General features: G+C 32.9%; 1 protein-coding gene and 2 non-coding genes across 3 annotated transcripts; 1 reads left to right on the forward strand and 2 right to left on the reverse strand.

Moving 5' to 3' along the window:
* Nucleotides 1–268: 268 nt before the first annotated feature.
* LOC106716933 lies at nucleotides 269–1,633 on the reverse strand. The gene is made up of 3 exons (XM_014510607.2): nucleotides 1,568–1,633; nucleotides 1,001–1,177; nucleotides 269–847 (listed from the first exon to the last, which is right to left on the reverse strand). The coding sequence occupies exons 1-3, from the start codon at nucleotides 1,602–1,604 to the stop codon at nucleotides 348–350; spliced, it is 714 nt and encodes a 237-aa protein (XP_014366093.2). The 5' UTR covers nucleotides 1,605–1,633; the 3' UTR covers nucleotides 269–347.
* Nucleotides 1,634–2,637: 1,004 nt separating this feature from the next.
* On the forward strand, nucleotides 2,638–2,756 carry LOC123722816. The gene has a single exon (XR_006756624.1). It is a non-coding gene; the product is annotated as a 5S ribosomal RNA (ribosomal RNA).
* Nucleotides 2,757–3,156: 400 nt separating this feature from the next.
* Trnak-cuu lies at nucleotides 3,157–3,229 on the reverse strand. The gene has a single exon. It is a non-coding gene; the product is annotated as a tRNA-Lys (tRNA).
* Between the last annotated feature and the right edge of the window lie 11,450 nt (nucleotides 3,230–14,679).

Genomic DNA, 14,679 nt, shown 5'->3' on the forward strand with positions numbered 1-14,679 from the left:
AATCTCGCGATATGATTGTATTATAATACTCAGGTCAAGGGCTACGACGTATACTTAGTTATAGTAAATGTTGTCAAATATCAACTTAACTTCCAAGATATTATTACACAAAGGTCACAAATGATATGTATTACAAACCACAAGGCGCAGGATTTGACGAACGATCTAAGAAATTAAATAAAGTACAAGAACAAAATTAGTAATTCGTAATTTAGTTTTCAATTTACTGAAGACAATGAACTTTAAAATACAAAAACAATGTCTGTACTCTCTCAAGGTCAAACAGATATCATCTGATACGTGTTTTTTTCTGTGGTCACGGCGTACCGAACAAAATAATGACTCGATTAGTTTAATTTCGCTAATTTTCCGTCTATCTTCATCTTTGGTGTTGTATTCTGGTACCATTGATTACTACGCAGTTGTTCACAATCTCTAAATCCTTGCCGTCTACTCAGCTCTCTACATTTCTTGCAAAAGAAATCTCTGACACCATCATCACTCATTCCTCTATTGAAGTTAGTTCTTTGATTTACATAACCTGTTCTATCGTTTCTCGATATATAGGTGTTCAAATTTCTTGGATTTTCTTGATTCCACCAATTCATGTTATTATAATAATTAGATGGTTTGAAATGTACTGGGTTTAATCCTAGATTTGGATAAACATCATTATCGTCTGTTGGATTGTGTCTTGTGAATGTATTAAAAGTGTTAGCTGGCAATTTCACCCGTGTATCAGGAGTAAAGATTTCTGTTGTTTCGACTGCTTTATAACCTTTAATTACTGGAACCTCTCCACTATCTTCTCTTTTTAAATTCGAACTATGACCAGGATTTACATTACCTGTAAATAAATTAAAATTAATAAAGTATTTAACCGCAAAAGCTTACACAAAAACTCCGCGATTTTTTTTTATGTGCGTAATAGGTTACTTATATCCATTTACACGAGGCAAAAACAAAGCGCTAAAAAAGTATACTAAAAGATTTTGCTTACCATCTCGTGAGTTTTGCAATCCTCTTCTATTATTATTCTTCAATTTCGTAGAAACTACAATAGTATGCTGCACCTCGACATCTTCATTTTCTTTACTCGAATCCGTAACAAGAGAAGTATCTTGTTCTTCGTCAAAATCCATTTTTGTATTTATCGCTTGACTAAATTCAGAAGCAACTAAAACATAATATAAATACACACGTTTGCGTCCGTAAAGACAAATTATTATTGTATATTCTTATAAAGTAGAGTCATCATCATCATATACAGCCTGGATTCGTCCACTGCTGGACGTAGGCCTCCCCCATCGATTGCCACAATGTCCGGCCCTATTCCCCACCGCATCAAGTGCACTCCCACAACCTTGACCAGGAACTAGGATCATCATCATCTCCCTGGCCCTTTCCCACTCACGTGGGGTCGACACACAAGGTTTTATTTATAAACCTTAGTTTTCATAAAGTTAGGTTTTGTAAAGTTTCGGCTTAATTTCTTCCTTGACCAGGAACTAAGATAAAGTAGAATAATAACAATTAAAAAAGTACTAGATATATTTGGTCTACTTACTCAGAATGCTGACACCAAGCAAGATTAACCCAGCCATGTGACTTTCAAAGTGTACAGGTGTCAACGAAATAAGCAACATGTCGCATGTCAACTGTATTTTATATAAACAACACAAATTACAATAATAACGTCGCAAAGGAAGCAATTACACGAGATGTTCACTGTACTGCATGTTCTTTTCGTCTTTATTTTGTTACTTAATCATATCGCAGATTGTTTGAGTACTTGTACAAGTATATACTCAAAGATTGAATGTAAAGATTTAATATCCGTTAAATGTAATTCAATTAATCTTTTCGCCGCACTTTTTGTAGTATTTAACCATGTATTAATAAAATCAGAGTGTCTGTAAGTAATATCGAGAAAAAATATCATATTTCGTATTCATGAAGGATTTGCGTTGATGATGACGAAAAAACAATTTTTATAATCTATGTAGGTGTGTTTGTCAATCCGCAATGTCTGTTCCGGATAACCTCTGGAACGACTAAACTAATTATGATGGGAATGGTGCATATATTATAAGCTACTTTTTTAATTCTGCACAGACAAAGTCGCAGGCGCCCACTTGTACCTTCTAAATTTTAATTGTTAAATATAAGGACTAAGCCAAATGGAATTTTAGCAATCTGAAAAATTTTGGTGTAGTCTTCAAGTTCTCTGTTGCATAAAAATGAATCAACCATAGAATGTGGACTCAAATGTTAAGAATTATTTATATCGTGCATGTTTTACATCGAAATGTTTTTTTTTTCTAGTACTTATCATTCTCTACACAACAGTGCGTCATTTATTGTGTTTCTAAGCGGGATCTCAGGGTGGACGTGAAGGTCATGCTTGTATGACTGCACCTAGTGTTACTAACATAATCACCTAACTTCTTGCATCGGCGATGATTGTACATAAGATTGGAGTGTTATAGGCTATCCGAAAGTCAGTGCGACTTTTCAGGTACCTATAAAGGTTTGTGTTGAAATAAGCAGTTATGAGAATATTAAAAATTAATAATTAAGTTTGTTAAATTTTCGTACAAATTAATATATCAAACTAATAAATACACACATACAGTCGCCAACGTCCATACCACGTTGAAAACACCGGTTCTCGTCCGATCACCGAAGTTAAGCAACGTCGGGCGCGGTCAGTACTTGGATGGGTGACCGCCTGGGAACACCGCGTGATGTTGGCTTTTTGACTTCTTTCATTTTGATCTTTTTTTTAATCTTCTGTTAAACAAAGATCATTAAATTACAGTTATATTTCTAGTTCTAGTTCTAGTCTCGAATGAATATAAAAGCTTGTATAGTTTTAATTGTTTTATAAGGAATAATTTTGATAACACGCCACCTAGCATTAATTTTGAGTAATAATTTGAAAGTAAGAGTTCTAAGTGGGTGAGGTACTTTATACTAGATGGCGTTATAAACGTATTTTTTACTTTATCGTCGAAAAAATGAGTGAATTTTTATTATAGAATTTTCTTCCTTCCTATCATATTATAGTGTTAGCCTAAGCCTGGTTCATTTTTTTATAAATAAATCAGCATAGTTAATCAAAATAAAAATGCACACGAAACTTCAAAAGTAATTCGCCCAACGTGGGGCTCGAACCCACGACCCTGAGATTAAGAGTCTCATGCTCTACCGACTGAGCTAGCCGGGCTTGTGATATCTAACGTGAAATTAAAATATTTCATTGCAAAAAAATCGGTTTTTATAAGGCCAACATAACTTTTTAATATAAAATAAAATTCTTACCTAGTACGATATATTTCATTTCTGTCCAAATAGAAGACGCATCCGATCAAATCAGCACAGCAATACACACCAAACTTTTAATGCAAACAAACGTTTTTTCGTTGCTTTAGAACTTAGAATATAAACTCTAACGTCTTGAGATCAATTCATATCTTATAGAAAATCTCACTGAACAAAGAAATTGTTCTGTAAAATACTTTTAACTCAAACTATTAAAATAATTTCGGAATCTGTAGTCTAAACTGTCAGATATGACAATTTGCATTTTTATGAAAATGGCGGTTTTAAAATAATATCGCCAGTGACACACTAAAATATTTAATTGACTAAAATATCCACAAACACACTGAAACCCCAATTATTAGGCACTAATATTATTATTAAAGAATAAACAAAATTAAGAGTGACCCAAATTCGGGCTTGAATATAAAATTGATTACTTAGCTTGTAATCACAAATACCATGCCATAATAATATTGACTAGGAATACCACTTCAAAATATTTTCTAGGATATTCTGTTTTTCCTCCATTCATATTGTGTTTCATTGGTTTCCCAACAACATATTACTGTCAAATTAATTTAATACATTGGACAGATTAAATAAGTAATTAAGACACTTAAATTTGCATGCATTTGAATTTGGTAGTTTTTGCGTTTTAGGTAGAAATGGCTATAATAATAATAATAAGTGTCGTCTTAACCTAATATACGAATGCATATGCTTGAGATGGGATTGCCATCGAGAAAGATAAATAGTCCTGAATTTTAAACCTGGTTATCGTAGTTTTAAGCGTCATGGTCGCTCCCATGGCAGGCACTTATTAAAATTTGTCACGTATGGCTTATTATCTTTTAATTCACACCGGCTTACTGCCATTGCGTGTCGATTCCGTATCGAAGTTTTTATGGCTTTGTATATAAAATTTAACGACTTCATTGACAATAAGCTATTGTTGTGTCACAAAAACTTGAGATATTTTGATCGTTTTTTGTTATCTCATTTAAAATGTCTGTCACTTTGTTCGTTCGTGTTTTTATAACATTACCATACACAGAATATTGAGGGATTATCAAAAGAGCTGAATAACGAAATTTTTAATAACAACCGTCGTTAGGCGACGACACCAAAGAACAATATTATTCACTAAAATATTGTAAGAAGCTCTTGTAAACAGGTCATTTCATTACAACTGAAGCTTGTTAGCAGGCTTTAGTAGACATATACTACGTTTTAAGTTCTGTAAAATTAAAAATGTTGTAGATTTTGCTAGTTCTTAGTCGACATATCCAAGTCAAAGGGTGGATTAGTCTGAGCAATGAATACTGCAGCAAGGAAACCCTGATATCCTTTGAGATTAGGGAACTTTGTGTGCTACGTCATCAAGGTCTTTTGTCATACTTAAATGATAATAATGCCTTCGTTGTTAGTCTTATAAAATTCTATTCTAAATTAAATCATTTTACTTTACATTCTTTCCTTATTAAATTCGATTCTTCGACTCAAGTATTCTGTGAATCTCAAAAATCACACGTTTAATCACTTTTGGCTGATATCAAACTATATGAGATCTCTTCGCCTTTTATACTTTAGCCTTCATTTGTTTTGTTATCTGAATTTGCTCAAGCAATATCTATCAGTGTTTACCTGAGATGGTCTAATACATTTATAGAGATCTTACAAGCTAGAGTCAGTATTACTGTGATATCCAACTCTTTATGACTTCCGTTAGCTTTCGTAAAAAAAGTTCTACAAAGAATAGTTAATTCTCATCCTGGGATAGACGCTGTTTGCGAGTGCATATTGCGGCGAACGGCGTGACTTCAAAGACTCAAAGCACAGTTCCCGGGGGATCAAAGTAAAACTCCAACACGAAAGCCTCTTGTATTTGATTAACTTTAAATATTTTATTAATCGCTCCTTTTAATCATGGAGATAAGTTTAAAAGTATCAGACATAGCTTTTTGTACCGAAGACTTTTAACCTCAGGCTGAGCCAGATATTTATCAGAAGTTAATCGAATTTAAAATCCTAATTGCAAGTCCATTTAAAAGAAACCCATTTTACGCATATCCTCGATAACTAAGACAATGTAAGACTATAACAAGTATTGATTTCATACAACAATATTATTGTGGAGAAGTCGATGTACATATAGCGACAGACGATTCATTCTTACGATGCCTGAAGCCGAAGACGGCTTCCGGAAGGTTGCTTTCGTTTTTTAGGCGGCCCACCGCCGCTCGACGCTTTCAAATTACTAAGATGTTGCCGAGATAGATCTCGGATCGCTTTCCCAAAGTACAGTCAGCTGCCGAAATACTTGTCTTTACCCTTGTAGTACTTTCATTAATGTGTCTTTAATTGGCATTGAACAAACAAAATAATTGGTTAATTTAGAAAAATTTGACTGCTATCGCAACTATGTTGACACCGATTCTATTAAACGTTTTTGTTTCCTCTTAAGTAAGAGACGCCGTAAGTACGGCGTCTAATTAATGGGTAAAGGTTGACATTCTGCTTTTGAAACTCACCTTTAAAAAAACTTTAATGTTGCTATTAATTTATTACCTGTTTTAATGTGGTTTTTATTAAACATAAAAATGTTTTATAATACCTTGCATGATTTTTTTTTTCAGAAATATAAGGCAAGATGTATGCATTGGAGTATACTTGTACGAGCGATATGGCTGATGCAAATGGCACGAGGTTCGCAATCAGCGGAGTGCAAGCTCTGGAGAGGGACGGCCGCCGCTTCGCCAGGTAGATATCACTTAGAAATATTTGCTTAGTCAGCTAGATGCTTACGCTCCAATGAATTGTTCTTTCTGCTGATTTTAATGAGAGATCTTACATTTTGTTTTAAGCTATAATATGTTATCTCGGGAAAGGAAAGTAAAAAGTAATTAAATATGCCTTTAAGTAATGTACTACAATTGAGTCGACTTTAAATAAGAAAAATATAGTACATTTACGATTTTCAAGTAAATCGAATCACATCACTAGTAAAATAAATCAAAACTAAAAATACTAACATATATAAAACAAACAGACTTCATATCATTTCATATTAATTACATCTGGCAACACTGCCAAGTACTTCAACGTTCGTCAACGATTCCATTAAAATCGTGACGTAATTCGACGCTAATCATTTTATAAGTGTTTCCAATCCGATAAAACAAAAGTAAATAAACGATATAAAGCCGTAGGCTCGGAGCGACCGGCACTCGCGGCTCCACGCCATTCCATAATCACGATTGTGTTTCGATAAATACAATAATAACAAAATAAACAACGCACATAATCACCTCATGTCAGATGAACAAGCGCTAAGATGACACATTTAGTAACAGAAATAGGACATGCTTATTTTGTTACGTAAACCTATCAGCGTAAAAAAATTATCCTTTGTTAAATATAATATTAATCTTTACAGCGAACTTAGGTAAGTTCAAAATGTCATAGATATGCACTTATTGCCGGATGAAAGTAGACTTAAAGCATAATATTTTTCACTAGTACTCAAGGTCACGTTTTATCACATAAACATTATAAAAAATATTATAAAAACCGCATATATAAAAAGCAAAAAGAAAATATGAAAGTACTGATTTGAAATTAAAAATTAAGGAAGTATTGTCACCCTACATACAGGTCTACACTCGGCTTGTAAGTTTCTACACGACATGACAGCTGAGTGACGTCCGAATATTTTAAATTAACGTTTATTAACCGCTTGTGTAAACTCTTGACTTTCAATTATTATTTAACATTTAAATGACTTTTTTGAGCATTGCAATTAAGAAATATAAAATTTTATAGATTCTTTATATTTAAAACAACAATAAATAACTTATTTACTTGTTGAACTTAATTAATTTATGGGTAGAATCTGAACAGATGATAGAATAAAAATAAGGATTCTTTAGATATTAAATAACTTATTTATTAAAATTTTTAATAATATCTATTTCGATACAAACCCAAAATTTTTACTAAAAGCTTTTACTAACTTCCTTAACGCAATTTTGAATTAAAATCACTTTGTTTACGAAATATATTTGGTTTGAAGATGTCGATAGAAACAGGTGCTTGTGACTTTCTGAATGTATGAATAATTAAGTACAAACTTTGTCTTATAGGGGACTTCGCGGAGGAAGCGCCATCTGCGCCAAATGCACTTTGAGTGATTTCAAAATATTATCTTATATAGTACTTCATAGAATTTATTAACTACCTTATTGCTTTACATTTACGTCTAGAATCGCTTAACTTATTGTTTATAAAATGCATTATGGTTTGTGTGGAATTGTCTCGAGAATAAGCCGGCGGTAGTTTATGCAACGTTACTGTTACGGGCTAATTCTAATATTAATCTGCGAGATTGAAGCGCGAGACACCTGATGCGATGTTGTGGTTGTGCAAACTGGAAGTTGTTGAACTTAGAATAAGAGTTAAGAGTATACGACATTTTACCTTTAATACTGAATTTCTTTTGGATAAGTAATAATTATGCGAGGTATCGTTTATAAAACGTAGCCTTAAGAAAGCTCTATCACATTAATCGACAAGCTAAGATAAAGAATATATTAAGCGACCTATTGTTAAAAAACTTCGACGCATCAGCAATTACCAGATTAGAACTATATCAGCTTTAAAGAAGTAAAAAAAAAAATAGTTACGTATAAATAAAGTGGGCAAATTAAGATTGACGTCAATTATACTGAAAATTGAAAGAAAAAGTTGTTCAGTTATACGAATAAAATTATTACTGACCCGGTTTAAGTGTTTCACCCACGACACACAAAGGGTTCAACATAAATCAAGCTCTTTACGACATGACGAAAGACGACTACAAATTTTATAATTCTAACAAATAGAACATGTGAACAGTAAATATTGAATAACTTCGCTTTGTTCAATATTCAAGAAAAAAAACTATAAGATGAGATGACTTCGACCTCTGTCTAGACCTGTACTAATGACATTTCGTTTATATATTTATCATTTTGTTCAAATAATTCCCGCTTGAACTTTCGTACTTACAACTTACCCCGACCGCAAATGTCGAAACAAGTAAATTCCTCGGTGAACCGCCGCTCTTCCGTGTACTAAACAATAACCGTAAATTTTAATAACACTTATAAAAGGGCGGAAGAAAATATACTCTATTAAGGATAAAAAATAAAGGTTTCAGTCTGGAGAAAATAAGTAATTTTATAAAACACGAAACAACATTATTTGTGGCCTAAAAGTAAAACAGTGTTTTGTAATTTGAAAGAAGTAAATTCGCATTTGGTAGAGCTAAACTATACTTCCATTTGTATGCTTTCACGTGATTATTATATTTATCTGATACGCCAGGATATTGTTACGATAATATACATAGCGAATTAAAAATATAGTTTCTTATAAACCGTTACTTGGAATCAAATAAAAGTTACCTCTCAAAAATGTTTATTAAATAACACATTAAAACGAGCAGTATTCGTATACTAAGTATAAATCGTTGACAAGAACATCAACGCTAAAGTTTCATGTTTGTTTTTGCTAAGTCTGTACTTAAAATAATTACATACCGACCCATCTGATTACCCGAGCAGTCCCTTACAATTACCATAACACGATGTTTGCCCAACAAGTTTCTTGGTCGTTTTTCGACAGAATCCCTTCGCGTGAGCCTGTAATTGTGATGATCAAGTAGCACCGCTTCAACCTAACTGAAATTAGTTTATAATGTATGTTGTAAATGTTCGGAATTTGCATAGTCAATGATTACAGACCGAATACAAGTTGATTGAGTTTATAGGACGAAATTTTTAGAGTTTAATTTTATTATCATTCTTGTTGAAATCGACTTTAATTTAAACTAGCTTTTACCCGCGACTCCGTCCGCGCGGAATAAAAAAAAATGCACACAAAATAAAAAAGTTCCTATGTCCGTTTCCTGGTTCTAAGCCCACCAATTTTCAGTCAAATCGATTCAGCCGTTCTTCAGTTATAAATAGTGTAACTAACACGACTTTCTTTTATATATATAGATATAGATAACTGACTTTAACACCTGGCACGTCAATAAGTTGTTACTCGAGCTATTTATAATACAGATACATTATTTGACATAAAAAAACATACTCAAACTCTATCATGTTCTATTTTTTTTAACAATCCAGTCAGAAAAAATTGAACATCTTTGTTAACTACCAGTACACGATTAAACTCGCATATTTAATCCGTACATTTATTTTTATTCTCTTTGTATAAATAAAACATCACTCTAAATTAACGTAGACAATACTTAGTTGAGATGTCGCGTGTCAATGATCCCCCCGTTTGTTGCGAAACCAGACAATGAGCAGTGCTCGGTTAAAAAAACAACAAAAAACGACACATGGATAAATTAAATAAACTCCAGTATAAATAAACATAAGCGAAACGTGGGATGGGAGGCGCAATTCACGTGGCATTGACAGTTGCAGAGGGTTCTGCTTTTGAAAATAACAAACAGAAATCCTGCTAATTTTTTGTGGTTTCTACTCGCAATGTATTTTTTATATGTTTTTTTTAATCCGTGGAAAAGAAATATTTGTTCGTAGGAAAACGTATAGAGATTTACCAACAGTAAATTTTGATTATTTATAAAAGTAGTTCTATATTTCATGAAGTGAGACACTAAAGAACAAGTCATCAAAAATCATAACCTTCATTAATTATATTTTAGTTCTAGTATGACTTCATTTGGTCGGGGACTAAATTTTTGTAATCAAATTAGTATCAATCAAAACTTCTCATGTAGCTAAACCATTGGCAATATAATAGTTAGAAGTTAGAAGCATATTGTCCAAACGTATTTATATTCATTTTGATCTAAAAGCAACTACCATGTAAGTGTCAACCGGCAAACATTTCATGACAAAACTGTTCCATTTGCGACGATATAAACTTCGTCGGCTGTTGTTCTCGGCTTTTGTCAACTAACGTACATTCAAAACGAGGACGAAAGTGACGTGCTAAATTATGATAGACATACATAAATGAGGGGCGCCCAACATTTAAAACTTTTAAGCGATATCATGATTTACAAACTTACAATTCACGATGCGGCACATCCGTAGAATGACGAGGCACGCTTTATTGTGCAGAAACATAGTGTAGCTATTAAACAGTGAGCCTAGCATGAATATTTGTGAGAATCGCCTTCGTATCGTCATCGTCATCGTCAATTATGACAAATCTATGTGAGATTTTTAGTATACTTTATGTAGATGACGAATTGATGTTGACGGTCACCAATAATCGTGCTAGGCACATTGAACGATCAAGACTTGGTATTGGTCTCTTTGAGAGGAATTTTATTGCTATTTCATGTATTTTAGTTTATAAAAATTGATATTTTTATAAAAACGATTTTCTTTCTCGCTTTAGACAATTCGAAAGAATTCTTTGGCGATTACATTAATCTGTAATGATTATAAAAATGAGTAATCTCTCTATTTCTTTCATTCTCTGTGCTTTAACGAAACAAAAAACATGTCTCATAAATGAGTGGATAATCTGTCGTTCTGTATTCTATGACTTGCAATATCTTAGTCTATTTATTATGACAAAAACTAGGTTAATTTGCATAAACTATAGGTTTTGAATAAACTCACTAATGGCTATATTACAGTATTAAGAGATAAAAAATACGTTTCTATTTTATATTTGATTAGTAAATAGTTAAATGGATTTTGTTTTATAAGTGTTGATTTGTTTTTTTTTTTACTATGAAATATTCATTTCAGCATATGTTGAAAGAAGCACGTACTTGTTATAGTTTTTTACTTCGAATAACTTCTGGGGACAACTGTGAAAACAAAGAAATCCATTGGGAAAACAAACACGTGGACGAACGGACATGTTTAGACCACCGGACGTCGACACAACTAAATCTCTCTACTGTAGCTAGAACATATGTCAATAGTTTCGCAACTGAAAAAAAAAATCTAACTTAACAGTGATCCTTCAACACAGGTTTGAAATTCGCTGTGAAAGAATGTTGTTAAGAAAGAAAGAAAGAAAGTTAGTTCTTATACTGTTAAGAAAAGTAAAAAATAAGTTATTGAAACGTAGAATATTTTAAGCAAGCCAGTAAAAAAATTATTATAAAATGATATAATTCTGTAATAACGTCGATCGAGTGGACCCAAGTAAATATATTTAACGTAGTCGGTTGAACTATCAATTACCGGTGTGTGTACACAGGCGCCTGCGCCAGCTCGATAGCACCACCGCTCTCGTAAACAAACATCGGATTATGATTATATTTGGCCTAATATCAGGCCCATCCATCACGGACAGGCCGGAATATTTGACCGGACATTACCTCGGGTGAAAGAAAAAACAAATCAAAATTACATTATTGATCGCTTTGATTTTCTAAGGTGAATCGAATGAAAGCTAAAATAAACATTACTAATTGAATTTTTCGGTTTTACCTTAGGTGCGATTAGAAATTAAGACTTAAGCTGTGATGGGAACAGTGAAGGCTGTTTGATGTCCCTTTATTCCCATTCTATAAAGTCTTCTGTGTCGCTTCTTACAATATAAATGTACATAATTAGTGGAAATAGTATAGCTATCAATATTTTATGTCAGAGCCTACGCAAAATTGCTTGATATTTACATGCCTAGAAATGTATTAGGAAAGTACGCGCCGTAGCCCGTGTCTAATATTAAAATGAGCAGCAATTTGTGTCGCGCGGATACCGGCTCGATCAATCTTCCCAATTGAAACACACCCTGTATGATATGAACAGCGAAAGGTAAAGAGTAGCCATTCTATTTTTGACTATTTTTTTTATTCATCTCTTTAAACGTGTATAACAGTATTAGTAGTAATCGGTAGACAACAGTAATGGAATTCATTATCTTTATAATAAGTTCTTCTAATAAAATTATTCCCAAAAAGAAACTATTTACTTAACTTTTGAGTAATTTTTAATACATTGAAATATTTTTTAATATTTTAATTTTAAAAAATCTCTTAAAAACGAATTATAAAATATTTTAGCTAATTCTTCTCCGTTGTAGTTCGTAAAGCGGATGTTTGAATAAGAAGCGCTGGCGATACTGTCGCTTGATGGATTGCCTCTGGCCACTTTTAATAATCTCTAAACTGCAACAAACATATTTTACAAAATAAAATCAATAACATACTCTAAGACTGAAAGTGTAAGACGCATTTTAAATAACATCAAAGTGTTAAAATGTATGATAAGAAATGTTGTAACATGCTATTAAACATGTTCTTTATCGAATACATACATTTTGAGAAATATAATTCCAGTTTTCTACTTCATAAATATTCAGTTTGTACGGTAGCAACCGCAAGATAAGCGCCTTTACAATCACCTTTATTAATTACGTCCCTTCTTGGAGTTATCTTCACGAGAAACAAGATTAATTAGAGAAAGACACAATGGCATCAATGTTTATATATTGTTCTATAATCTCGCAAGATTTTGCCTCCTTAGACACATCGGTTACTCCGCTACAAAAAGCCTCCATTACGCGTATTGTATACAATGCTCAATGCAAGATTAATGACATCAGTCTACCAACATATTTATCCGTGGGAACCCCACTTCTCCAGTTCTGTTCAATACATACGATCGTGTACGCTTTATCAATATTTTTCACGAGAGGCGAAAAATGTGATGCTTACCCGCGCTCGATTAGGCCCGGAGTATGAGCGAATATTTCATCACTGTATAGATACATGTCGCGTGCCATGATCAAAACTAAGGACTGACGATAACATATCTTATTGTTTTACACACAAGATTCAAATTACTTTGTTATTATTGCATTATCGATGCATAGTGTCCTACGGAGCGTATTAAGGATGTTGTTTTATTGGAAACGGATAATTTATTTCGAGTATTTGTTTTATTGTGGCATGTTGGATTCAATATCGTGGGAGCGTGCAAAGTTTATTCAGTAATGGGTTCCTTTATTAGCACTTATATGTCACCCTTTATTTGTTGCAAACGTGTCCGATGTCATTTTTAAATTTGCAAATATATTGTCAACCTTTTATGGTAGTTCAACAACTTCTTTTATTCGATTCGACAGCAACATTATCAAAGGGCTACAATAGACACTTTTGATAAGATTGACGAGGATGTAATATTTCGAGCATTATCCTTTCTTTAAGTTTATATTTTGTTCCAATGAACAAATGTATATTACGTCTAATGAATGGATCAGTTGAATGTGGCCAGGATTAAAACTAACAGAAAGAGATTTGGTACAAAGTATGTACTCTACAAAGTTGAATCGAGTCTTTGTACACACAAATGCTGAGTCCGTCCAAAGTGTAGTTAAGAGATTACAGTTTAAAACGTTAAGATTCGTATTTGCTACGTTGGATTTGGATAAACCGAGCAATTCGGGGAGTCAGAGACGGTGGCGGAAATTAACTTAGACCCGTGTCACGTCGCAGATGACGCCGGACTAACTTGGAGACATTGCGACACAATACGCATTTGCTTAAGTTATTCTAAAATCCAATTCAAGTTAGATTTAGAAGTGTCAACTTATTTCAGTAATGTAAATTAAATGTGCTTTTGTATAATAGTTTCTTATCAAAGCAAATAGGCAGTTTAATGATATAATAAAATATGATCTTTGTAGAGATAAAAGCATTTTAAATACTTTTAAAAGCTTTTATTATTGTCAATTATGTTAAAATTAGTATAAGATATTTTGGTGTGCTTTACGCCCGCTGCACAAAACTTACTTATTACTAATATTATAAATGCGAATGGTTAGATGGATGGATGGATGGATGTTTGTTTGAAGGTATCTCCGGAACGTCTCAACGGATCTTGATTAAATTTGGCACATAGTCTGGAAGAACACATAGGCTACTTATTATCTTTTTTTTATTCCGTGCGGACGGAGTCACGGGCGACAGCTAGTTTTAATATAAATTTTGTTGATGATTCGATGGCGATTGTTACAAATATTCGTGGTAGACCCACTGAATATATGTATACTACTATTATATTCTTTTAATATTTCTTTTCAGGAATTATATAGTTTATTTAGTAATATTAGTGACATTGTGGCAATTTTATTTTGTTGATCATTACAACGCCTAAAACACTCAAAGCGACTGGACGGTAAAACAAATAAAAGAAAAAGTGACTGTCTATTTCTTTTTATTATTCTAATCAATCACTAGAGCAATTTAGGCGCAATTAATCCGAATGAAACTGATTGTAACGAAATTCTTTTAAGCCTCGCACCATTTCTCTCCGTCACGGTCTCGGAGACGTGGAGGGATCAATGAATGTGTAATGGTTT

This window comes from Papilio machaon, chromosome 2 (assembly GCF_912999745.1).
Source record: "Papilio machaon chromosome 2, ilPapMach1.1, whole genome shotgun sequence".
NCBI classification, from domain to species: domain Eukaryota; kingdom Metazoa; phylum Arthropoda; class Insecta; order Lepidoptera; family Papilionidae; genus Papilio; species Papilio machaon.

What these genes read in the sequence shown, in the direction of transcription:
- LOC106716933 (XM_014510607.2), bottom strand. Translation starts at nt 1,604, where the DNA reads ATGGCTGGGTTAATCTTGCTTGGTGTCAGCATTCTGA. An exon ending in GCTTGGTGTCAGCATTCTGA is followed by an intron (nt 1,178 to 1,567) that starts GTAAGTAGACCA and finishes ATTATGTTTTAG; the next exon opens with TTGCTTCTGAATTTAGTCAA. An exon ending in ATTGCAAAACTCACGAGATG is followed by an intron (nt 848 to 1,000) that starts GTAAGCAAAATC and finishes ATTTATTTACAG; the next exon opens with GTAATGTAAATCCTGGTCAT.